General features: G+C 54.1%; 3 protein-coding genes across 3 annotated transcripts; 1 reads left to right on the top strand and 2 right to left on the bottom strand.

The window, feature by feature from the left end:
- Positions 1-2,436: 2,436 nt before the first annotated feature.
- On the bottom strand, positions 2,437-4,532 carry TGME49_202735 (hypothetical protein; the record flags this gene model as incomplete). Its single annotated transcript, XM_018779222.1, has 2 exons — positions 2,437-2,515; positions 4,273-4,532. 2 exons carry the CDS (start codon positions 4,530-4,532, stop codon positions 2,437-2,439), a joined length of 339 nt encoding a protein of 112 aa, XP_018637386.1.
- Positions 4,030-9,890, top strand: TGME49_202730 (hypothetical protein). Its single transcript, XM_002367515.2, has one exon. The coding sequence runs from the start codon at positions 4,705-4,707 to the stop codon at positions 9,067-9,069; it is 4,365 nt and encodes a 1,454-aa protein (XP_002367556.1). The 5' UTR covers positions 4,030-4,704; the 3' UTR covers positions 9,070-9,890.
- Positions 9,891-10,798: 908 nt separating this feature from the next.
- On the bottom strand, positions 10,799-23,363 carry TGME49_202720 (RNB family domain-containing protein). Its single transcript, XM_018779221.1, has 9 exons — positions 20,848-23,363; positions 18,884-20,268; positions 16,824-18,230; positions 16,337-16,501; positions 15,484-15,878; positions 13,944-14,914; positions 13,290-13,498; positions 12,653-12,788; positions 10,799-11,885 (listed from the first exon to the last, which is right to left on the bottom strand). Exons 1-9 carry the CDS (start codon positions 22,468-22,470, stop codon positions 10,881-10,883), a joined length of 7,296 nt encoding a protein of 2,431 aa, XP_018637387.1. The 5' UTR covers positions 22,471-23,363; the 3' UTR covers positions 10,799-10,880.
- Positions 23,364-24,572: the final 1,209 nt, after the last annotated feature.

The raw sequence follows: 24,572 nt of genomic DNA on the forward strand, positions 1-24,572 counted from the left end.
TCCAGAAAAGCGCGTCTGAATCGCGTTCACGCAGTCAGCGGAACAAGAAGTGAAAGAACGCCGAGGCAGAGGCCTTCTTCGGCGCGGAGAAAGGCGCGTGCATGCTTCCGCAGCGGAGACTTTCCGACAGGAATTTCAGTGTGCGTTTTGTCCGCATGCGTAGTCGAGACGACGAACTTTGCAACAGATAGCTGTGACGTTAATAATAAGGAGCTCAGGAAATGCTACACACCTTCATTGGTAATGGACTGATGTCATTATCGGGGCGCTCTTCATTTGTGCCAGTGTGTTCGCGAACAAGGCAAGAGAGACTTCCTCTTTGTCAGTGGCTCGTTTGCATGCACTGAAGGCTCTTCGCCCTGGGGAATTGGCTGTGTCTCCACCACATATCTCAGTTTTCACGAAAAGAAATGGCATGGTGAAAGAGAGACAGGGAGTGTGACTGGAAGAAGGCAGGAGGACGAAAATGAAGGCGAGCTCGTAGAAGAAACACAGATTCACGGATCCCAGGGTGCGTCTTTCAAGTTCATTCAACGCAGAACCTAAGATCTGCAAGTTTGACCGTTCGTCGCTGGCGTACAGTCGTCAAAGATGCATTTGTCGCAAGTTCGATTCAGGTGCCGTCATGCTCCGCGCTGGGGCACTCAGCTTTTGGACGTCTGAACTGGTGGCGAACATGTTGCACCGCCGTCGCCTCTCCTTTGCAACGGGGTTTCATAGAGATGCACAAGAGTCAGTGAAAAAACGCATGCACCGAGGAAGATCAGCGAGAAGAAGTCCAGAGTCGACGCTGCATCCGACAAGAACAAAAAGATTGCCAAGAGACAGACATGCACAGAAAGACACAAACGCAGTCACATGCATAGCGAGACCGAGCGACAGAGACTGAGGGAGGGAGAGAGATACAGAAGAGGAGCAGGAGAAAGAGAGACACTGACTGGGAGACATACGCAAGAAAGTTGAGATACAGAGGGGGAGAGGGGGCGATACCGAGAGAAACACACACATACATACAGCGGCAAAGACCGACATGTAGAAAAGGACAGAGAAAGAGGAGAGATTTTCACTTTTTCCGGTCGTTCGTTCACTCGCGCTGGACTTCCGAAAGCTTTAGCGAGAAGAGACAGCTCAAGTGTATCTGCAAGAACGCCACTGCGAATCTTGAGAGAAGAGAGTCAAATCAGGCAAAAACGGTCACTCTGTCTGCAGTGGACAATAGGCGATCCCCGGTCTGGAGAACCGCGGAAGCCTCCGAAAAGAGTTCTGCACAAAAACGCCACCATGTCTGCCGTACAGAACTGGCATCACGGGCACCAAGATTACGCATTCACCAAGTCACGAAAGAAAACGAAGGAGAAACTGTCTCCAAATGGAGGTTTTTCTCCGACATAGAACTCTCTAACGAAACGACGATAGAGAGAGACGCGTTACGCTGAGGCCGAATCGCATAACTACAAGGCCGAGAAATTCCATTGTTCTCGAGGTGCAGAGGTCTGACGGCTTGTCCAGAGAGTCCATTCCAACTCAAACGGGTGTGTTTTTGCAGCGGTTCGTCTTTTCTCTTCCACATCTTCTCTCTCTCTCAGGGCAGGCAGTTTCGAGCAGACAGCAGCTGAAGCTAGGCTCTCTGTTACACCCTCTGAGTCGAGTTCCTTGTCGTTGCTTCCAGCTGCCGATTTCCCCTTCTGCGACACTGCAGCGGGGAAAAAGTATCTGATTTCTTGACTCCTCTTTTCTCTTCCCCGTTGTCTCGACCAAGATAAAACATACACTTTTCACTCTCGCAGTAAAACATGCGTGCGACAGTGCACGAAGACTGACGCATATATGCATGTATATATATGTATATATATGTATATATGTATATATGTATGGAGTGAGTCATGTACACATATGCAGCGTTTTGGAGCGTATGAGAGAATGTTGTTCCCATGTATGCGTGTCACTTTTTTTCGGCATCTTGATGGGCGTTGTCATTCTTGAAGTCTCTCTCGTGTTGACAGGACCATTTCCACCCCAGTTCACCTGTCTGTTTCCCAAGCCTTTGGCCGCGGCGGAAGAGCATTCATGGCTCTCGCTTTGTCGCCTCCCGTTGCGCGACCCTGACGTCGTTATTTCCGTTTCGAGCTCTGGAGGCCTCACTGTGGTTTGGAGGTCCTCGAATTCGTTCCACACGCTTCTCTCTACACAATTCAACAAACGCGTTCTTTGCTTCCCCTCGGTGGTGGCTCCAGCACTGAAATCACCATCGAGGATCTTTTGGAGACAATGTCTACTTGAACTATGGTAAATACACGTTCTCGGCAAGACGTTCGAATTCTCACTTCGGCTTACAGTCGCAAGACATATCTGTCCATCACATGGGATGGCAGTACGTGATCTTGTTCGATCTTAGTCTGCCCAGTTCGGTGTATAAACGGAAGGCATGTCTCCTTATCACGCGTTAATTCCAGGTTCTCCTCGAGCCGTCGATGCCCCGAACGCCCTCATGGTACGGGGGCTGTTTCTCGAGGGCCTGACGCAGACACAAGAGACAAAGTGGAGATGACACAGTTCTCTTTTCAGCGTGTGCCCCACTGCACTGTTTTCGATTTTGGATGCCCGGTACCAGCTGATTTAAAAGCGTCCTTTTGTCGTCTGCAGAGACGGAAGAATGTTCGTCAAGTCCCTGAGGTTCACCATCTCGTTGAAAAAGGAGCGCGACGGACATTTACGATGCTGTACGTTTCGCTGGCCTCTTTCATTTCTTTCCACGCTGTGCTTCACCTGACTCGAGCATAGTGGAAACGAATAAGGAGTTCTTCGCCTCCAGATTGGATGTCTAGTTGAGGTGGACAATTTCCAGGTCACGGCAAGAGTTTTTACTTTCTCCGGCGGCCTAGGAAAAGGAAACGCCAGTTACACCCCCGACACAGATTGCTTCCCGACCTCTGCGACTTGCTCACGTCACGAGCGCTTGCCCTCAAGAAAACGGCTTCGTCTACAAATAAGCAACCACAGAGTTTCTAGACAGGCATTCTCGTCAACTCTACGTGGTGGGGCAGTACCGATAAAAGCCACTGTACGGAGAAGAGGTCGGAACTACAGAGAGCGAACGCCACAACCCATACATGTTACAACAAATGTTCATATATTTGTAGACCAGTTCGAATACCTTGTTGAACGTGTCTGCAAAGTGCTCCTGAATCGTGAATATATATACATATATATCATATATATATATATCATATATACATTTATATATTATGTACTTGTATGCAAACATGGATGTCCCCGCGTTTCTCTTGTTTTCGGAGCTTGTGAATGAAAAATGTAGCGGTCAGGCTGTTGTTATGTAAATGGACGAGAAGACACACCTTTTGCGGATCATTAAATAGGGCAGGCGTGCGAGGAAAAGAGATTTTTTGGTGCAATTTGAACGCTGTTCAGCAGACAACAGGCGGCCCGTGACTCTCTCTCTCTCTCTTTTGGTGAGTGGTATCGGCACCCACAATATATTCAGGGGAATCCCGTTCCTCCTTGAAATGAATACTATTGTGTGTACACATGTCGTATTTTCCTCTGATTTTCTCTCTATGCCTCTCTTCGTGGTTCCTCTTGAACCTTTGTTTTTCTCGCTTTCCAACCTCCCTCTCCTCGCGTTTTGGTTATCAGCAGGTTGAAGTTCCGACGAGAAGTGTGCTGTCTCTTCTTTTCCTTTCGGGAACCCAGGTGTCTTCTGACAGTTTCTCCCCTTTCTCTTGCCGCGTTTTTTTCGTTTTCTCTGTTTTTTTGCCCTGAGTTTCCGGCGTCGCTGCGCATGCACAAGAAACCAGCTCTTGGCGCGAGACCGCCTTGAAAAAACACTCGCCTGTCCTCTCGCGCCCCCCACCCTCCCACCGCTCGCCGGGAGGCTTTTTGTCTTCCTGTCTCTGCGTTTCCCTCTCCCTTTTTCCTGGCTGAGCTTTGCGACTTTTCGGGCAACTCTGGACCCTGCCAAGAAGCCGCGAACGGTCTGCTTTCTTCTCTGCGCGTCTTCTTCACGTTCTCCCCGTCTTCTCTACGTTCTCCGCGTCTTCTGACCTCGTCGCATGCACCACCCCCCTCAACAGCGGTTTCCCCAGGAGGAGGTCGGCTAAACCATCTCCCTGGGCCAACCGGGAAGCGTTTTTCTTCGTTCCTCGTTTCTTCCTCCACTTCTCTCTCTCACGTGCAAGAACGGGTGCAGATTCGCTCTCTTTCTCTCTTCTCTCGTCTCTCTCAAGGGCACAGTCTCAGCTTGCTGATACGCACCTGCTGCTGCTAGCTGCGCCTCGTCTTCCAGGCCGGTGTCCTGCACAGCTTCGAGGCCGCCCTGAGACGAAACGCTTTCTCTGCTTCTTTTCTGTTTCACCCTCGGTCTGCATGTCGCTCTTTGCGGTCCATGCACACATTCTTCCTGACGGCTTGTCACCAGATGCAGATGCGCATTGAATTTGAAAGCTGCTCTTCGCCCCTCCGCAGAAACGACTGGGAACACTACGGAATGACGCACAGTTTTTCAAGACACGCATACATACATATATATATGTATATATATGTATATATATGTGTGTGTATGTACATAATCCATATACATTTACATAAATATATGTATATATATGTATATGTATATATGTGTATATACACGTTGTATCCGATGAGGGAAGCGGGCAGGGGGACAAGTTGCGCGTGAGTTGGGGGAGAATGGAGAGGCAGTTGAGTCTTCTTCCTCCGTTGCCTCTTCCGTCGTCTCTTCGTGTCGGCGGCAGGCAGAAAACCGGAGTTTTCTCGCCGTTGGGTTTGCAGGAGAAGACGACGCCGATTCCTTCTCCGCAAAATGCAGACGCGCTGTCGCAGGCGGAGGTCCTTTCTCGCCTCTGCTCTCCTTCCTCGCTGTCTGCTTCTTCTGCGTTTTCAGCAGTTCGAGACGCCTCATCTGGGAGACGCCTGACAGGACGCGGAAGCGAGGGCGAAGCTCTGGCGCAAGTGCGAGATGAAAATGCGCTGTCTCTTAACCGCCTCGCGGCCTCTCAGCCAACTCAGACGTCTCGCAAACGAAAGTCCTGGCTGCTCAGTCAACTCCCAGAAGAAAACGAACCGTCTCCGCTCGCAGAGGCTTCGAAGAAAGAACACTCTCGACCGACCCCCCTCTCCTCGATTCGGAGACCTGAGACTGTCCAGCGCCTCTCCTCTTCCAACATCAGGTCCAGCTCTCGGTCGTCCTCTCGCTCCTTCTCTTCTTCCTCCTCCTCGTCCGCTCCGCTTCGAGTCGCGTCTCTCCATTCCGCCTGTGGAGCAAGTGCAGGTGAAGAAAAGCTGGTCTTGTGTACTCCGGGGAGACCGGACTTGGTGTCTCCTTCGGCTTCCCGGAGCGTCGTCGGCTTCGCGGCTGCGCATGCATGCACGCCGTCGGTGAAACCGGAGTCGCCGCTTCTGGGGCTCGACCCCTTCCAGCCTGTGGTGTCTGTACACTCCGGGCCGTTCTCGTGTTCGCGGAAGCGCTTCGGCTCGCCGCTGTTTGTCTCGCCGTCTATCGTGCGGATTTCGCCTGTCTCTCTGAAGCGCTCTCGGACCGACGACCGACCTCGAGCTGTCCCCGTCGACTTCGAGTGTACACTCAGCGAAAGGCGACACAAAGCGAAGCTCGCCAGCCAGCCAGAGCAGGGCAGCGAGACAGGTGGAGACATTCCGGGGACCCGAGAGCTCCCACAAAGCCAGGCTGGCGAAAGAGACACATCGTCTCCCCACACGCCCCCCTCGCTCTGCTTTCCGCCTCTCCTGTCTCCGCGACTCTCAGCCGAACAGGGAGGAGGCGGTGCACCCCACAGCGAACATGCGACTTTGTCTCCCCACTTTCTCTCGGCACTCGAGAGGAGAACTGTGCAAAGCCGCGCAACTGTCTCCGCCGCGTCTTCTCTCGGAGAGTCGCCTGCTCAACGCGGAACGCCGAGGATGCGCATGTCCACGGGAGTGTGTGTCGCCGCGTCGAACGCGTCCGGTGTCTCCGCTTCGACTGTCTGCGGCGTCTCTGCTCGCGCGAGTCTCCGCCGTTTGTCGGCGACGCTCCCGGGCTCGTGGGTCCCGGGACTCTCGATTGGAGACACCAGGTACGCCGGAAGATGGGAGGAAGAAAAAAGCGTCGTTGCGTCTCCTCATCCTTTCCACGCGCAGGGACGCCCCTCGCTTCCATCGCTGGCGCTCGCAGGAGGGCATGCTGGCGACGGATTTCTCAGCTCCGAAAGAGACCTGGAGGGATCTGCTTCAGCGGCACCTGCTGCTGCCTCTTCACCGCTTCTCGCCTGCGTCCCAGTTTCTCCTAGACTAGAAGAGAGACAGGAGACAGAACGAGAAGAGACGAACTCGAGACTCTGTGAGACAGCGGCGCCGGATGCTTCGCCAGCGGTCGTACGATCGGTGCGGCGCGCCTCCTCTGCGTGGCGACCCCACAGTGGTGCTGAGCCTGCTGGCAAGGGCGAAGGTCGGAGACACTTTTCGACACAGGTGTCTCCGTTCGTCCTCTCCTCAGGAGACAGCGGAGCGCTGGGAGGAGAAGAACTGCAGTCTCGCAGTCGCGGCGAAGAACGTGCAGGGAGAGAGGTAGGGAGAGAGACAGGGGACAAGGGAGAACTGAGAGGAGAGCCTGGTACTGGAAAAAGGAGAAGAATGTCAATTGGGAGCCTTTTCTCGCTGGTGTCGTCGGGGGTGCGTTTGCTCTCAAGCGCAGCGCCTGTTCTAGCCAGCTCAGTGCATCTGTCTCAGCGAGACGCGGGAGAAGAGGCACAGGCACGGCCAGAGGAACGCCCAGAAGAGACAACTGGAGCCGGCAGCGGCCTAACCGTAGACGGAAGAGAGAGGGGGGAAGAAAACGCATGCGCTCAATTAACAGAGACAGAGGCACACGCCGACAGCGCCGAAGCTGGGCAAGGCGCGAAGGGCGTGGAACCAGAGAGAACGGAGGTCGCATGCAGAGAAGAAGGAGAGAAGGAAAACACGGGGGGAAGCGAGAATGAAGACAATCGATGCAGCGGTGCCTTCTCGAGTCGCGAGGCGCGCCAAAGAGAAAGCAAACTGGGGCGTCCTCGAACAGCCAAGGAACTGCTGAAGGCAGGAGGTCAGGAAGTGCAGAGTCCTGAGTTCTCTCCGACTTCCGAACCGGCTTTGGTGTCTCCTGTCTCTCAACCTGCCCCCCCTCTTGCTGATGCTCCTTGTGCCTCCTCCAGTTCCCCTGCAGAATCGTTGCGTCTCTTGCCTTTTTCTGCCGCTTCTTCTGCATCGGCTGCATCTTGTTCTCTCTCTTCTGCTTCGTCCTGTTCTCTCTCTTCATCTGCCTTTCTTTCATCTCTCTCCTGTCCCTCTCTCCCCTCCTCTTCCTCTCCCGCTCTCTCCTCTTCTTCCTCTTCTTCCTCTTCTTCCTCTTCCTCTCTGTCTGTGTCCACTTCTCCCTTGTTGTGTTCGCTTTCTCCGTCTCCTTCTCCTCCTTCTCCCGCCGTGTCTCCGTTTGCGACTCAGCTACTGCCTCCGACTTTGCCGCCTCCGCTGTCGAAGAGCCGCCGAAGGCGTTCGAGCGGCGCAGCGTTGCTGCTCCTCAGTGGCAACGCAGGCTCGGCTTCGTCTCTCCGTGCAGGCCTTTGGAAGAAGCGAGCGCGAGCAGAGGGCCTTGCGGCTTGTGAGCATGCAGGAAGAGTGTCTGAGGGCGCAGAAGGCGCGAGGCTGGCCGCGGCGCAGACTCAGGCCTCTGGAGAGGGCTCACACGGAGACAAGGAGAACAAGACCGGAGACGAGACAAGCGAGAACGCAGCCAAGGACACCCGAGATGGAGACGAACAAGAGGGCTCAGAGTCGCAGGGGAAGGAGGAGCAGCATGGACCTTCTTTCGTCGCGAACCTCGAAGAAGGAGGAGGGAGAGATCAAGAGGGAGAACGAGAGAGAGGGGTGTATGGAGGCGGCAGGAGAACACGGAGGCGTCTGACAGAGGCAGCGTTCGACGAAGAAGGCGACGACGAATTCCTGACTGCAGCCATTTGCTGCTTCGGGCCAGCGTTGACAGAAGAGGAAACGAAGCAGATGCGCGAGCGAGAACGGCGAGAAGAAGAGCGCCGTCGACAAGAGGAGGAGAAGGAGGAGGAGCGAAGGCGCCTCGCGCTGGCCGCGGAAGAGATGAAGAGACGAGAAGAAGAGAAGAAAAGGGAGGAGTTGAAGAAGCAAGAAGCACAGAAGCAGCGGCAAGCGGAAGAGAAGAAGAGACGAGAAGAAGAGAAGAAAAGGGAGGAGTTGAAGAAGCAAGAAGCAGAGAAGCAGCGACAAGCGGAAGAGAAGAAGAAGCTCGAAGAAGAACACCAACAGATGCGACGAGCAGTGACGTCTCAAGGCCAGCCGCCTGCTCTGTTCTCTTCCGTGCCTTCCCCTCCAGCAACGACTGTTCCTTCGGCTTCCGCGTCTCAGTCCCCCGCCTCGCTCTCGTCCTCACACGCTCCTGTCTCTTTGGGGGCGTCTGTCTCTCCGCCGACAGCGCCTGTCTCCGCTCAACCAGACGCTGCCTCGGGAGGAACTTCCGTGGGGGTTGGCGCCCAGCCTTCAGATCCTCCCCGGCGGCCTCGTCTGCGAATCCGACGAACAATGGGAGCGAATCCTCAAGAAAACTCAAACGCGCCATCCCTTCCTTCTCAGGCCTCGCCCGCGACTTTCTCTTTCCAGCCTCCAAGCCCCGTTCCTCTCTTGCCAGGACAACAGCCTTCTTCTCCCTTCCCCTCTTCTTCTCCTTCTCCCTTCCCCTCTTCTGCTCCTTCTCCCTTCCCCTCTTCTTCTCCTTCTCCCTTCCCCTCTTCTTCTCCTTCTCCGTTCCCCTCTTCTGCTCCTTCTCCCTTTTCACAGCTGCCTGGTCCGGTTGCGTCGCACTGCGCCGTCTCTGGTTCCGGCGCGGCTTCTGCAGAAAGTGGATTGGAAGCCGCAGGCTTTGGCAGCGCCGCGCGGTTCGTCCCCGGCGGCGGCGGACCTCAGGCCCCCAGTGCCTTTGCCTTCCGGCCGGGTGGCGGCTTTCGCGGTCGCAGAGGCGGGCGCGGCAGGCGCTGATAGAGAAAAATCCAAACATTCAGACTCTGACCGTCAATTCGAAAATTAAGCTGAAACTCGACAAATTCGCATAAGTTGAAAATTCCCTTGGAATTCAGAAAATGCCTTTAAATTCAAAAAATACCAAAAATCTCTTTCGCTCCTGTCTAGGGTCGCTAGGTACCCTTTGGGAGCACAGTGGCGAAGGAAAGAGAGGAAAACGAGATCTCGAGCCTCGTTCAAGATTCAAGAAAGACTGCATGCGACGAGGAGAGAAGGCGAGGACATCCTTGACCAGACTGTTCTGGTCGGTGGTGTACGGATGCTTCTCTTTTTGTGAGTTTACATCGTTTTTCTTGGCCTTTCGTGACGAGACAAGCTAAGTTCACGATATAGAGGGTGACGGGGATAGAAACGAAAGTTGTCTCTTGGCAAAAGAATGCTGGGATGTTTTTATCACAAACAGGAACCGACAGTCTTGTCAGTTTGCCGTTTCGCTTGGTAGCCGCAACCATTTGATTTTCTGTGCCTCAGGGGCTCCGCCTCAGTGAAAGAGCCGCCGCATGCAGCCGGCCTCCGTTTGTCTAAAGCCGTTATAGAAACGTAAACACCTGTCACTTGTCCAATCGCTTTGATGGAAGGGAGAAGGCCGCGGCCTCTTGCTGAGAGGCTCCTGGGATGGAGGAGTCAAGTTTCGCCCTCTACGGCTGCAGCCGCTTCAGCAAATGAGTCCTGCCTCTTGGCTGGCTTTGACTGTGTCTACCTACTGAAACCACTGAGGCCATGCATATGCTTTTCCCCTGCGCAAGAAAACGACGCAGCCGCTGGTCGTTCAGATCTCGAAGAGAGACAGTTCACCGCGTTTCGAGAGCTCACGAATTCCCTGAGGCTGCGCAAGGAAACGTCGCTGAATCGAGGAGTGCAGCATCTGAGAACGGCGACATCGCGAGCGCCTTAATCTCCCGAAACTGCATGCACTCCCGTTTCAGACACTTGCTCACGAACACACCGGTTTCCAAACGTGGAAGCTCTTCCACCTTTCCTTCATATATATATATATATATATACCTATGTATAACTGTGTCTGAGCCTGTTTATCGAGCTGCTTATTTGTATCTTTACGGCTGCTTATCTTGCTGGAGATCTCTCTGGGCCAGGACAGCCAGCGAGTTGCATTTGCAGATGCGTATCCGGATTCGATTCCGCTTGCACAGCCGGACATGTGTGTGTCGAAGCGTTCGTGACCACAGAGACAAGCGGACAGGAGACAGCCGCGCGGGGAAGGCAACAGACTCGGCGGAGAGGGAAAGAAAGAAGGCTTTCCAGGAGGCTCGCAGAACTCGACAGAAACTCGCGTCGATACGAAGGAACTGGAATCTCCCTGTCCTCTCCACAGTTCCTCACTGCATGTGCTGACGGAGACGCGACGACCACCAGCGATGCACAAAACAAAATGCACCTTCAACACTTCCAACCGAATATGTACATATATATACATACATATATATATATATATATATAGCCTAAAAGTACGTGCATATATACGTCTACATGGATGTATATATGCACCAATACTTATATATATATATATATATATATACATATACGTAATTATATATATATATATATATATAACAAATTATATATATATATATATATATACATATATATATATATATATGTATATATAGATATGTATATATAGATATGTATATGCATCGGTGTATATACACAGGTATATATGTATAGAGAGTTAGGCATGTGCATGCAGAATGGGACGCTTTTCCGCTGTCGAGAGATGTTGAATCTCACAAGGGCGGTCGAAAGAGTTTTCAAGGCTTTGTGCTGGCAGCCTCCGGCACCCAGAAAGGCAGGCGCACTGACCACTGCGTTTCTCCAGGTACGAGCTTGACCTGCAGGGGAGACAGGATCCGCAGAAGTTTTTCTCCCTCCCAAGACTCCACGGGCGCTGTACCTCCCAAGAGCCTCGCAGACTCCTCGGGCAGCGAACAGGAAGCCGCAGCAGATTTAGCAGACCGGTCAGGAGACTCCGTCGTGGAACTGCAAGCGTGTGAAGCGGAGTTGGAGGTCGAACTGGCAGCAGGACTACAGGAGCCAGGGGAAAGGCGACTCGTTTCCCCCTCCTCCCCCCTCCCTGCAGATCCGATATGCACTCGTCGAACGAGGAGAGAAGTGACGTTCTCTGTGTTGTCGCCGCGTTTTCGCTTTCTTCGCTCTTCAAGTTCTTCTTTCCCGCTGGCCGGGAGCACCGGCTCGAGTCCTAAGGTGGCGAGGCTGAGGCTGCGCGTCGCCTGGAGGAGAGGAATGTAAATGACGAGGGCTGCTCGAATTTCTTTTTCGCTCTCTCCTCTCTTCCTGCCTGTCTCCTCCCCGTCACTGCGCCTAGAGAGACATCCTGAAAGGGTGCTCGATGCTGTCTCCTGCGTGCAACGCCCCCCAACTGTCGCAGGCGCCTCCCTCTGTCGCAGGCAGCTGCCGAGCTCCTCTGGCTCTCCGTTGTCCGCTATTCTCTCCTCGCCAGCGGCTTCTTTTCCTGCTCTCAGCCCCCCCCCTCTCGCTTCGGAGGCGGCCCTGTCTCCAAGATCGGTATCTCTGCTCTCTGCATCTCCGGTCTTCCTTTCTGCTCCATCGGAGGGCAGGTTGGTGGAGTCGGATGCCGAGGAGGAAGGAAGGACAATTTTCAAGATCGACGCAGCAGAGTACAGAAGCCCCGTGGGGTGAAATGCTCGAAGAAAGGCATTGAAATACCATGAACGAAAAGCCACTTGGGCGCTGTCTGCTTTTCTGCTGTTCTCGTTACACTGACGGCAAGCAGCCTGCAAAGCAGAGAAGGAACAGCGATCAAACCTCGTCCAAGAAGAAGCCAACGCAGTCGACAGAAACCAACACAAATCAAACACAATTTCCACAACGTGAATCCGCACGCATCGTGCTGCCCGAAAATATACAAATATATATATATATATATATATATATATTTATTTATTTATGTATGTGAATATGTAGATGTGAATATTTGTGTACGGACATCAGTGAAGGCTCTCGAGATGTTGATTCATATATATAAATATAAATAAATATAAACAAATATATATATATATATATATGTAATATTTGTATTTCTAGCGTGCTAGGTCCTTTTTTGCTTTATGCATGCTTGGCCTCGTCGGCTCACAGCGCACCAGGAGTCTCTCCTGAGGTTTCACAGAGAGAACAAAAAATCATCCAGATATCCACGCGCTTCGACGAACACACAACTGGCTTAACAAGGATTCTACCACGTGACAAACAACAACATTGTAACTGCATTTATTGAACATGGCGTCACCGTTTCAGCAGAGCCTGACAATCAAATGTCCCCTCAACAAAGCGAAAATGCACCTGTGCTGCCCCCTTAGTATTCACAACATGTACATCCGTGCCCACATATAAATATATATGTATATATATATATATATATAAATATATGTATATATAAGATATATATATATATATATATGTATATATATATATATATATATGTATATGAATCCTGAGAAAGAGAGAGTAGACTATGCAGGACAGGATTCGCGGGGTCTCCTACTTCGAGAACCTCGACGGGAACAGTGAGGTCTTCGCCTCTCAGCCGTTTGGAGAGAAGGCGGTGCACGTGGAGGTCGGCGTAGCGGCGAATGGGAGAAGTGAAGTGCATGTAGCTCGACAAGCAAAGAGCCCAGTGCCTGTAAGAAAAGCGCGAACCGACAAAGAAAAAGAGACAAGGGAGTGAAAGAAGCGCAGGCGTCTCTTGGCACCGGCTAGAAGGAGAGATGACGGCGTACACATCGACGCCCTTCCGTGCAGGCACACTCAAGAACTCCGAGATGTCCACGCGCGCATGCAAACATGCAGAGACAGACACAGAGACACCTACGCAAAATCTACTTGCCTGCCACCTCCCACAAGAATACAACATATATACACATATTTTGCATGCAAAGAGATTCACTTAAATATATATATATATATATATACCTATATAAATATACATATATATATATATATATATATATATATATACGTGGATACCTATCATATTGAAATGAAGACGCACGCACCCCCCGCATGCACTTGTCTCTCCACATGTGGTTTTGCGTAAATCGTCTGTGTATTTAAACAAGATGCGGCGAAAGGCAGTAGTGTCTCTGCTCATTTGAATCGACTAAGGGGGCGCAGAGTCGTACCCTAGATCGTGCGGCTGTCCGGAACCGGACTGCAAGGCTCTTGAGCGTTTCGTGTGAGACTCGGCGGTCTTCGGTGGCATGACTTGTCTCTCTGTCTCCGTCGGGGACGCACTCTCCGAACGGAGGCCTGCCTGTTTCGACGCAGCCGCCGCAGGCGCTACGTACTGCGCTTGAAGGAAGAACTCTTGGAGCACGGAGAAGCAGAGCGCCTGCAGACGCGCGAGCGGGGGAAACGGCGTTTCACAAAAACGGACCCTCGAGAGAAACGAGCGACGGAAAAAGAGTGCGAAGACCGGAGGCCGCGAGCAAAAGGAAGCTGGAGGACCGAGGAGGCGCGGCGCAGTCGGGCAGAGAGACGAACAGCGAGTGAGAGGAGCGAGAAACGGGAGACGAGAGAGGCTGGAGTACATGACAGTCAGAAGTCCAAGAAGGAACTAGAGATCCAGAGGCAGTCGTCACCATGAGGGCCGGAGGCCATCCCGGAAAGGAACTGGGAAGGACAAGAGAAAAGACGAGTGAAAACGCGGTAGACAGAGAAAGGAAAGAGGAGGAAAAAGAAAAGGAACAGCACGACCGGGTCGAGGCGAACAAAGAGCAAAGAGACGACAGGAAGACAACGAACAAGAAGATTCAAAAATCGCAAAGCCCACTTACGTTGTAGACCGGAGCGCTGAGTCGACTCTTGCAGAACTGAAGAAGATGACTGAGTTTAATGCCACTGACATCATCCTGGTCGCCTGCCCTTTCCTCAGCTTCTGCTCCAAGACTTCCACTTGTGTTCGCCTGCCCCACCGCAGACTGTGCTTGCAGGTGCGTTTTGAAAGCCATCCAGATGTCTCTGTCCAGCGTATCTCTTAAGAATTTGACTGCTTCGTCGTTGCTGCCACCATGCGCGCGGAGAAGGCCTCCGAAGGCGACGGACTTCGCGTCTGCTTCTGTCTCTTCCTTCTCACTCTCTCCGTCTACGCTCCTCGCTTCTGCGTTTCCCTCTTCATCGCCTGCCTCGGCTCCTTCTTCTTGAATGAAAGGGTTGACTTTGCGTTCAAACGTCTTTCTCTGTGCTCCGTTGAGCACAGCCGCAGCGTCTGCCTCGCTGTCATTTTTGTGCGATGCATCGGTGTCGTCCGACGAACGCTGCCTTGAGTGTCTCCTCGCGCCTCCGTCGCCGCCTTTTGTCTCCGCCTCGGAACTCCTCAACCTTCCATCCTCGCCGCCATCTGTTCTCTCCTGCCCTTCTTCTTTCTCCGTTGCTTCTCGTTCTTTCCTCGCCTCGCTGTCAGCCGCCGCCTCGCGTGTATGGGCAGTCCGTGCGTCTCGTTGTCTGCTCACCTCACCTTCGGGATTTCTTCCCGGCACTCGCGCATGCACTGTCTCTCTCTGGGCCGAAAGAATTTCCTCTGCAACGCAGTGATTCGCGAGGACCATGCACTCTTCCACGAGCAGGTGGGCGAGAGGCTGTTCCTCCCGCACGACCAGCGAGACAGGGCGGAGAGTCGCCTTCTCGGAGCCAAAGTAGAGGGACAGACGTCCCCCACTGGAGAGGTGGATCGCGCCTTCCCTTTGCCGCATCCGTTGCCGCCGAAGCGCGAGAAAGTAAGTGATCAGAAGGTCCACGGCCACAGGGGCTAAAAGAGAAGAACAAAGAAGAACAACACAAAGGGCGTCACAGCAAGCAAAGCGTCCCCCAAAGACATTTGCGGGAAAGCGAAAACGTTTCTCTGGTATGGAGCCAGCACACAGCAGTCAAGTTCGGACAAGCAGGGGCGCTGCTGCAGCGGGTGTTCTCCCTCTCGCGTCCTTCACAAAAGGCCTTCTAAAACAAAGAGTGAGAGGATGCGTGGAGGCGAAGAACTCCAAAGGCAAAGAACAAGCTGTTTCGTCTCCGTTCACGACCAAGCAAGCTCATAATTGCGCTTGGGGTCGGCGCTCCACTTCCTCGAAAGCAAGAGGTGATATCGACTTCTGAAATTATCAACTTTCTCTAGAATCCAAAATTTCTGCGTACTTCCGGAAGCAGGACCCCATACTCGGAATGACTTAACGCTAAAGTCGAATCTCGATTCTGAAGGAGTTTCGTCAAAGTCCTCCTCCTTCAGCAAGAGCTACGGATGCGGCAGGATACACAAACATTCTACGACAGAAACGACAGAAGAAAGAAAACAGAACGAAACAGACTTTCTCACTTCTTGCCTACCGGGAATTCCGAATTTCGCGCCGACTTCGCCGACAAGGTCTTTGACTGCTTCTTTGCTCTCCCGCCACAGGCGCGTCTCCTCCGGCCTCAGCGCGCGGCCGGCAACCTGAGTAACCTGTTCCTTAGGAAACGCCTGCAGACTTGAAACATTTGCCCCCCCAGAAAAGTCCAGACTTCCCCCCAGCCAAAAGGCGTCCTCACTGTCCTCGTCAACGACCCTCTTGCGCGGCTGCATGCGCGGCTGCATGCGGACCAGCAAGTCCCAGAGCAGCGCCCCCCGAGCAGAAGGAGAAGGCAACGAAGAAGGAGAAAAGGGAGAAGAAGACAGAAAGCCCCCGAGAGAGTCAGGAACCGCGAGGAGAAAGCTGTCGACTTGGGCGTAGTCCAGTCGAGAGCTGAGGGATACAAACAACGAAAAAAAGACCCACGACATACTTTTCTATATCTATATATATATACCTATATATATATATATATATATATATATATATATGCACATCTGTGTAATTGGTTGCGTACCTTAGGATTCAGTAGGCGCATGTGTACAAAGAAATATACTCATCTGCATGCACGATTTGTATAGTCACATTTACGTAACTAATGCGTTTGTTTTTGATAAGCAAATCTATATATATATATATATATATATATATGCATGTAGAATCGTCTATGCCCAGGCGGCCGCTGGGAATCGCAGGTGTGTGTATGTGTGTGGCATTGCGTGTATCGACAGTTCGTTTTGCCTGGGTTTCTTCTCGTTTCTGGCCTTCTTCACCTGCACTTCTCGCTGTTTCCTTTTGTGTTTTTTGCCAGTTTCACGTTCGTTCTGCACGTTTTGGTCCTTTTTCCCTACGCGGTCCGGATGATGGTTTTGGCCAGCAGAGGCAGCCTGGTTGTGGAGGCGAGCAGTTCGCCCCTCTCATTCACGGTCATGAAGACGGAGAAAGCCAGCCTGTCGACTCCTGAATGCAAACTGCAGACGTCCTCGCTGAGCGCCGCAGGGAGCATAGGGAAGACCCTGGAAAGCGCAGCAAAGAAAGAACAAAAAAAAGGAATCTGCCGACACGAGGAAACGCACAACGTCGCCAGAGGGTCGTCGCTGGAGGTTTTTGGGTGATCGAATCCTTCGCGGCGAACCGAGCGACGCGGAGACGCTCCTGTCACCTCAGAGGGCCAGTCTGCGGGCGCTGTTCAGTGAACGGACAGGGACGAAAAAACTCGAAAACGAGCAGCAAGCGTAGAGGACCAAAGGTCGCCATCGCCTGCGGATGCGTAGAGAGAAACTGAAGAAGGTACCCTCACGGCGCACTGCACAGATGCCAGGAAATAACGGTTCTCACTTGGCATCGAGGTAGACACTCGTCGCTCGCACAGCAGCCTCTGCATCGAGGAGGGAACCTTCTCGGACGAAATGTGAGACGTCCGCCACATGCACGCCCAGCTCAAAGAGCGGCTCTTCTTCTCTGGCGCAGCTGTCGTCTTCCTTTTCTTCGCTCCCGGGTCCGCGTTTCATGCCTTCTTGGACACGAGATGTTTCGTCACCTCCACGGCCTTCAGTGGCGCTCTGCCCGGGGCGTACAGGCGCCGCAGAGCACCGCTGGGACCTCGCCGAGGCACCCGCGGCGGCGCGTGAGAGCCGCGCCTTTTCAACGCGCTCGCCTCCGACAGTTCTGTCCTCCTGACACACGAGACTGATCGCGTCATCCAGATCCTTCGCCGTCGGTGGATCGATAGTCACCGTCCGAAGCTCGCGGGTTCTGTAAGCCATCGAGGCGCCCTCAGCGGTCTCAGCATGCACCGAAGTTCGGCTTGCAGCAGGAAAGACAATGTGAGGTGCGCATGAAACCGCAGAAACGCAGGGAGCTCGCGAATCCCGCGCGGTCTCGGGTGTCTCGACTGAGGACGCCCCCTGCCCTTCACGACATGACGCCTGCAACGAAGGAACGCCGAGAGAGCCTCGCAGGTCAGAGAAGTTCGATTGTCTGCTGCATGCATCTGCGTCGTCTCGTGAGGGGCGACAGTCTATCCGGAGCGGATCGCGCTCGGCGCTGAGCAGCCAGAGAGGCTTGCCCGTCTCCGCGCAGACGCGGCTCAGGTCCGCTCTCAACTGCTCTTCGACAGCGGAGGGGAATCCCCATGCATGCGGCAGACCTTCCATGTGGAGAGTCGCCAGAGCCTCCGCGAGAATGTCCCCCGATCCCTTTGCCCCCAAACAACGCGACGCAGCTCCGAGAGTCTGGACACAAGAGAGAGACGAAGAAGAGGAAGATGACGAAGAAGAAGACGATGAAGAAGATGATAAAGAAGAAGATACAGTGGGGTCGACATGCGCAAACGGTGAACTGCGGGATGCAACCCAGGGACCCCGACGGAGAACCACAAGGGCAGAAGAAGATGCGGAAGAGTCCGTGGAGATCGCCTGCTGTGCCCAGACACTTTGAATGGCTCTGAGAAGAGGCGTAGGCCGGAGAGACAAACACCCAGATGCCGAGTCCCCTTCGTCTCCGAGCTGCACAGGCCTCCCCGCAGCCTGGGCCGCTGCGTCGCCTTCTTGAGCGGCTGTCGAGACACTCGAGGACGAAGACTCCGGCAACGACGAATATCGAGGAGCCGAGCAGGCCGCACGAAGAGGCGAAGGAGACGAAGAGGGTGAAGAACGTTGAGAAGTCACTTGGTCCGAGTACGGTGATGGTGGTGGATCGAAGAGGAGCGCGATGGGCACCAGGAAGGGTGGAAGTCGAGAGTCTCTGCAAGCAGAGGAAAGCAGAAAACAACAGGACGCTCCTGGCTTCTTGTTGGGTTCCGTCACTTCGTTTCGGCTATTTGAAAAGACGAACAGCCTCCAGAAACGCGCGAGAGGGAAGCACGCGAAGCGGTGCACCGCAGACAAGAAAGAATTGACCCCCCATCCCAGAATACAGACTTTTTTATGTCCTGGTCGCGCGGTTCCTGATCCTTTTTGCCGGCGCGAGTGTTTGCCACTCCAGCTGAGAGAAGCTTTGATTTTTGGAGTCTCGGCCTGGACATCCTCAGCAACGTTTAATCCTCAATTGAAAGTGAGCCCGGACATCCTACTTAACTCCTCAGGGAGAGAGTTAAGGAGTCCAGCTGAAAAAACTGTGAACTTTGACGGACATGTGGAATTAGAGAGAAAGGAGACAAGAGGACTGGGCAGTGAGGCGCTCTGGCGAAAGGCAGCGCCAGAGGCCTTCTTCGCATCGTGTGAAGATCAGCCAAGGGCACAGGGGAGACAGAAGAACGGAGGCGAAGCCAAGACCCTGTAATTCAGAAAACGCGCCTGTGGGCGACAGGCAAAGCAGAGGCGAGATGGCTTCCCCAGAGACACGCAAGTGCTCGAAATTCGCATTTAAGCAAGACGAAAAGCAACGAGAATGTTTACCTGGGTTGGGCCTTGAGGAAGGTGTCTTCCTCAGTTTGGGTCACCTTGAAGCTCTCGGTTGTTCTCGCTTTCTTCAGGCCAGTGTCGTCCTTCTCGCCGTGGTGTCTCTCCAAGCTTCGTTCTACTTTCTTCTTCTCGCCGTTTCCTCTCACACCGTCTGCTTCTTCGTTGCCTTGTGGACTTTCTTCTGTCTCTCTGTCTCCTCTTCGTTCGCTCCCTTCGTTTGTGGGACAAGCGCCTCGCACCTCTCCTGTGGTCTTCTCTGCCTCACGCCGGCTCGTTTCCGGCTGCTCCTCCGGCACCTCCTCTCGTCTCTCTTCAGTCTCAGCTCTCTCTGTTTTTTCTTGTTTGGCGTTCCACTCTGTTCTCTCTTGTGTGCCTGCGTCTATCCTCATTCCTTCATTCTCGAGTCTCCCTTCGCGCCCCAGGCTCTCGTCTTCGTTTTGTGCGGCCTTCCGCGTGCTCGGTGCCGTCTCTTGGGGTGCGTGTACCTCGACTTGGCCTTTCTCTCGAATTCGCCGGAGAAATGCGTCGACCTTTGCCTGCTGAGGCGCGAGGACGCAAACGACTTCCTTCGTAGCTTCTCCGACCTCAAGAATTCGCACGACGCGTCCTGCAGGCAGCCACTTGGCTGTCGACGCGAGAGGTGAATCAGCCTCTCGGTTTCGCGCCCGCCCCCCACAGGGTCCGCATGCGTCCTCTCTGTCGAGAGACGCTTGAGTCGCAGATCCCCTTTGCCCTTCAGAGTCGCTCTGAAGTATCTCCTTTGAGTCGACGGTCGCCTCCCCAGGAGACGCGGACAAACGCGCCTTACAAAACGCGTTCCTTTTCGCTGTCTCCAGGGACGCCCCCTCAGGCAAAGTGGAAGGACTCGCCGCCCTCACAACTGAAGAACAGGACGAGGTAGAGGACGGCGCAGAAGCAGGGACAGAACCTGAATCAGAGGACGCAGAAGAAGAAGAACTCGACGCAGAGACAAGGGAAGGAGCGGAAGACGCGTTTTCAGGAGAGAGAGAGACATGGCAGGGAAGCGAAGATGGAGAATGGGGCTCTGAAGGAAAGAGCATCTTTCGTTTCCTAAGAGCGCGCTCCGTGTAGAAGCGAGGGAGGAACGTAACAGCAACGACGTCTCCGTGAAGGGCGCGATTTCGAGCAACGAAGCCGCCGAGATCAAATTGCAGAAGCCAATCTTCAGACCCAGACACGGAAGCAGCTGCCGGCGAAGAAAGCGAAGAAGACATCGAGGAAGAAGAAAAGGAAGGAGACGAGAAAGAAGGAGACGAGGACGCCGAGAGAACAGCTGCGGCGGCTGTTGAACGGACGCGCTTGTGGGGAACGGAGGCGAGGATGTCGGGCGGGCAAGAGGCAGGCTGGACGAGGACAACCTACGGGGGACGAGAACGTGGAAGAGCACATGAAGTCAGCAGGGGTAAAAACCAGCATCCGACGAGGCAACGAAAGCGTAATTGGAAGGGCCATAACGCGTAGACATCCCCCCAGAGAAAGCTGCCACTCGGACGCATCGTCTAGCACCACTGTCGTCGCCATATCGTTCTGTGGTGTGTTCATACGACGCCTCGATCTCTCTCTGTCGCGAGAGTCCCTTCTCTCCTGACTTTTCTTCGCCTTCTTCGTTTCGCCATCTGCCCGCGTCTGCATCTGCCGTTCCCTCTGTAGAGCGGCAGTCCTGTGCTGCGTCTGGAAAATGCACTGCGTGTCAACGAACTATAAATCATCGGAGCGAAGACATCGCCTTGTGTATGCGGCATCCTCGGTTTGTCCGCGACGGCTCAGCAACGGTGGAAGGTTTCGATGACTTTTGAAAACTAGATTGGAGTCGAGTTCTGCATGTTCGCGGACTACAGGCAGTGGGAGCCACGAGACTCTAGAAACTGTGATGAGTGTGGAGCTGCTGTAGAATGACAAAAGGACGCTCACATCGAAGCGTCACAATCGTGTCTTACCGAGCGATCGGTTTGGAAGGCGGGAACTTGAAGAAGGCCTCTTACGACGAGGCCTCGTCTCAGTCCCTCATTTGCAGCTTCTTCACTCCAGTGTTGCTCGAACACAACCGCTTCTGTCTTTGTCTCTTCTTCTCTCCCTTTCTCCTCTCGCTTGCTCGCCTGCCTCCTTCCTGTCTCTGCTCTCGCGCTTGACCCCTCAGCTCTCGCTCCTCCCGTAGGACTTCCTAATGGTGGCGCATGCACTGGCCCTGGCCTCGTGGGCGTCGCTCCCCTCCCTACACGAGACTCGGGAGATCCACGGTGGAGCGGCGGTAGAGGCAGGCAACTGCGGCCTTCAGACGCTGCGAAGCTCTGAGGTGTACATACACCTGGCGCGGGGCCGAACCGGGCAGCAAGCGACTCGCGCGACGCCTGCCAGAGGTCTCCTGGTGGAGCCGGGAGTGGACGGAAGCCACGCGGTGCGAAAGGCTGAGATGGAGGGGAGACAGGAGAGAGAGAAGCAGGCGGAGAGTGGGGAGGAGAGGGAGGAGGAGAAGACGCAGAGGGATGCGCGAAACACGGAGGCCCTGCGCTCAAGGCCGACGGAGGGGGGGGAAACGGAGGAAATGCAGGAGGAAAGACACGAGGAGGTGCAGAGAGAGCAAAGGAAGGAACTGGACGAGGAGATGGTGTAGCCGGAGGGAAGGGAGAAGGAGGAGAACTCGGAGAGAAGGAAGGAAACTGAAAGGACACCCGAGACCGGTGAGCAGGCCGCTGTGGGGAATCTGCCCACGGTGGACGGCCTGCGCTTCCAGTGGGCCTAAGAGGCGGTGAGGGCCGGCGCACGAACCCCGCATGCCCCTGGGGGGCTTCTGACCCCGAAGGAGACAACCGGGTGCAGGGACGCCACCCAGGCTGTGGGGTCTGAGGCCACCCAGGCTGTGGGGTCTGAGGCCACCCAGGCTGTGGGGTCTGAGGCCACCCAGGCTGTGGGGTCTGAGGCCACCCAGGCTGGGGACTGGAGACAGCAGAGACAGGGACGACCGTAGAGACAGGTTGTCTCTTTGTAGAGGAAGCGCCGGCACTTGAGACTTTGGGTGCATGACGGGATGGAGAGAGAGACAAAGGCGCATTTGCGAGCCTTCCCTTGGGCGGCTTCTCGTGTCTCCTTGACGTCGCTGCGAGCGAAGGAGACTCTGAGGCTCTGCGACGAGGGAGGCGAGACGGAGCCTGTGGGGAAGCGGCTCGGCGCGCACTGCTGTAGACGCGTCTTGTGAAGAAAAAGAGATCTGGAGAGCCACAGAGGTCTTTGCCTCTCCCTGGGGGCGCGCTGAGTCGGCGCGTCTGGGGCTGAGAGAGCCGGTGGAGCACATGAGCCGCTGCTGAGAAAGGTGAATTCTCGGCCGAAGCGAAACCGCAGAAAAATCGACGACTGCATGGAGCTTGAGGCTCGAGGGAAGCAGCAGAGATAGCAGGTGCGGCAACAGAGAGAGGAGAAGTTGAAGAAAGAGGAAGGCGACCTGGGCCACTGTTGGAGGGGCGGCGAAGATGAGGAGAGGAAGCGCGAATCCAGAGGGCCGAGTGGCTGTGAGTCGGTGAACTCCTCCCGCACCCCGATGGAAGTTTGGACATAAGAGTTTTCATGGTGGGGGCCGCGGAAAACGGAGAAAGTGGAAGAAAAGGAGACGGAGAAGGTCAAGGAAACTTTGGTTTCTCCACGAGGGGGGACCTGCCGATCAAACGAAACAAGAGCCACGCGTCACCTTGAGGCCGCTGCTGCTTTTCACATCGACTGGAAAGACCGGATTCGTGGAAAGAAGAGAAGAAACGCATGCAAGCTTCACAGGAAAAATGCCCGTGTTAGCAAGTCTCGCAGGACGCGCAGCTGCGCTTTCCCGCTTTCTGAAAACCCTTTCGTGCGTCCCCGCATAAAAAAGCCACTCGAACTCTCCGGGTGTACAGACACCCCAGGCGCGACCGAGACAGAGGATGCCGCGACACTGGGCGTTCAGGTGTACGTACAGCTGAGTGAGGAGCCGCAACTGCGTCGTTCTCCGACAAGGCACCACCCACTTTAGAGAAAAGCGTTGTCAGCTGGGACCGGTGGCGTCGGCCTCTTCGAGGAAGAAGAAGCTGATGTCGGCGCGCAAACACAAGAGAGAAATCATGACGCGTGGTGCTTCTGCTTTCGGCGAAAGCAAGTTTACCGGGTGACTGCTCACTTGAAGACACCCGCGAGAGGCGGCCGGAGTCAAAACACAGGTTCGCACTCATTTACGCTTGGCCCCATTGCCAGTATCGCGCCTCCGTTTCCCGCATCGGCTCTCTCGCGGCTTCTTCTTTTCTTCGCTTCTCATTTTCCGTCTTCTCCTGCGAATCTGGAAGTCGACAAGGCTCAACTTCTCGATAGAGTTGTCTCCCGCGTATGAGCGCTGGGCTTGGCGCATGCAGCGCGAAGGCGGCGAAGGCAGATGCAGCCTCGACGAAGGCAGGGACGCGGCAAGCGAAAAGAGAACCTTGACCGAGTCAGAGAAGAATACAGGCTTTTTTCTTTCTCCCCTCTTGTGGATCTTTCGGCTGAACGCCGCTAGCCGGTTCGAGAGAAGCATATGCGCGCATGCAGTTCGTCTCGGTTGAGTGACAGCGGCCAGAGACTGCGTCCGAAGGAGAAATCTCCTTGTCTGGAGGACGCGACAGGACACCGAAGAAAACAATTGTCTTCTTCTCCTCTTCTGGCGGGCATTGCCTCTCTTGTCTGCTGCGTTATCTCTCCTGAACACTGTGTCCGTTTCCTGGCTTTCCCCGAGTTTCTTCGCTGATCTTCGCTGCATGCAGCCAAGCCCAAAAAAGGGGCCTGCAGGCCTCCCTCCTGCTACGCGGCTCTCGCAGCAGGTGTAGGTACAGTGGAGATCCATCGCAGAGGGAGCGAAAACCACGAACGAAATCGCCAGTTGTCTGTAAAGTGAACGAACGAGGCCGGTGGACTGGACACGGGAAAGGACGCGAAAAGGATGCATTTGTAAACTTTTGCTTTTTGCAGGCGTCTTGTGTTCTGTGCGACTGTTTCCACTGGGACGTAAAAGGTTGTGCGTGAGTGCAAGGACGCTTCAGGAAAGCGAAAGGAAGGTTGACGTCGATTTAGAAACAGAGTCTGAATACGCAAAATGAGGCGAGTTCCGTATCTCACAACTCTACCGTAGGATGTGATCCAAGATTGCAGTTTCTCGTGGATCACTTGCTTACGGGAGCTCTCCTCTCAGGACGCAAGAAAGGGAGCGAAAGCAGTACCTCGTCTACTGCTTCTCGACGCAGGAAAGTGGAAATAACTGCAGTGAGAAAACGAAATCTAACGCGTTTACCTGTGGCAGTCAGACCCCCACTGCGCATCGTCTCACCGGAGACATGCCTAGAAAAACACCATAAAATCCGGTCCCCGCCTCGAGCTTTTGCGTGACCAACAAGCAAAGCTTCAACATATTCACACAAGTAACTTCACTCAATTCTCCGTGGGACACATGGTCAACCTGGAGATGCCTGCACATAGTCGTATCTACAGATACACCTGCATATATATATATATATATATATGTTTATATATACATACATGTATGTAAATATTTGTGAGTCTGCATAGCATGCAGTTATGGCTATCTCGAGGGTACAGTTGGGACAGGCTTTGTGCTGATATCTCCAGAATACACCTGGCGACAGCTCTCGCATTTTATCAGTGTGTTTTCTCCAGGTGA

Source organism: Toxoplasma gondii, chromosome VIIa (genome assembly GCF_000006565.2).
Source record: "Toxoplasma gondii ME49 chromosome VIIa, whole genome shotgun sequence".
NCBI classification, from domain to species: Eukaryota; Apicomplexa; class Conoidasida; order Eucoccidiorida; family Sarcocystidae; genus Toxoplasma; species Toxoplasma gondii.

Excerpts from the sequence above, each read along its gene's own strand:
- TGME49_202730 (XM_002367515.2), top strand. The coding sequence starts at position 4,705 with ATGGAGAGGCAGTTGAGTCTTCTTCCTCCGTTGCCTCTTCCGTCGTCT.
- TGME49_202720 (XM_018779221.1), bottom strand. The coding sequence starts at position 22,470 with ATGAAAACTCTTATGTCCAAACTTCCATCGGGGTGCGGGAGGAGTTCA. Across the intron at positions 20,269-20,847 it reads CCTTCCAAACCGATCGCTCG|GTTGTCCTCGTCCAGCCTGC; the intron begins GTAAGACACGAT and ends CGTCCCCCGTAG. Across the intron at positions 12,789-13,289 it reads GGACAGCCGCACGATCTAGG|GCACTGGGCTCTTTGCTTGT; the intron begins GTACGACTCTGC and ends CTTTTCTTACAG.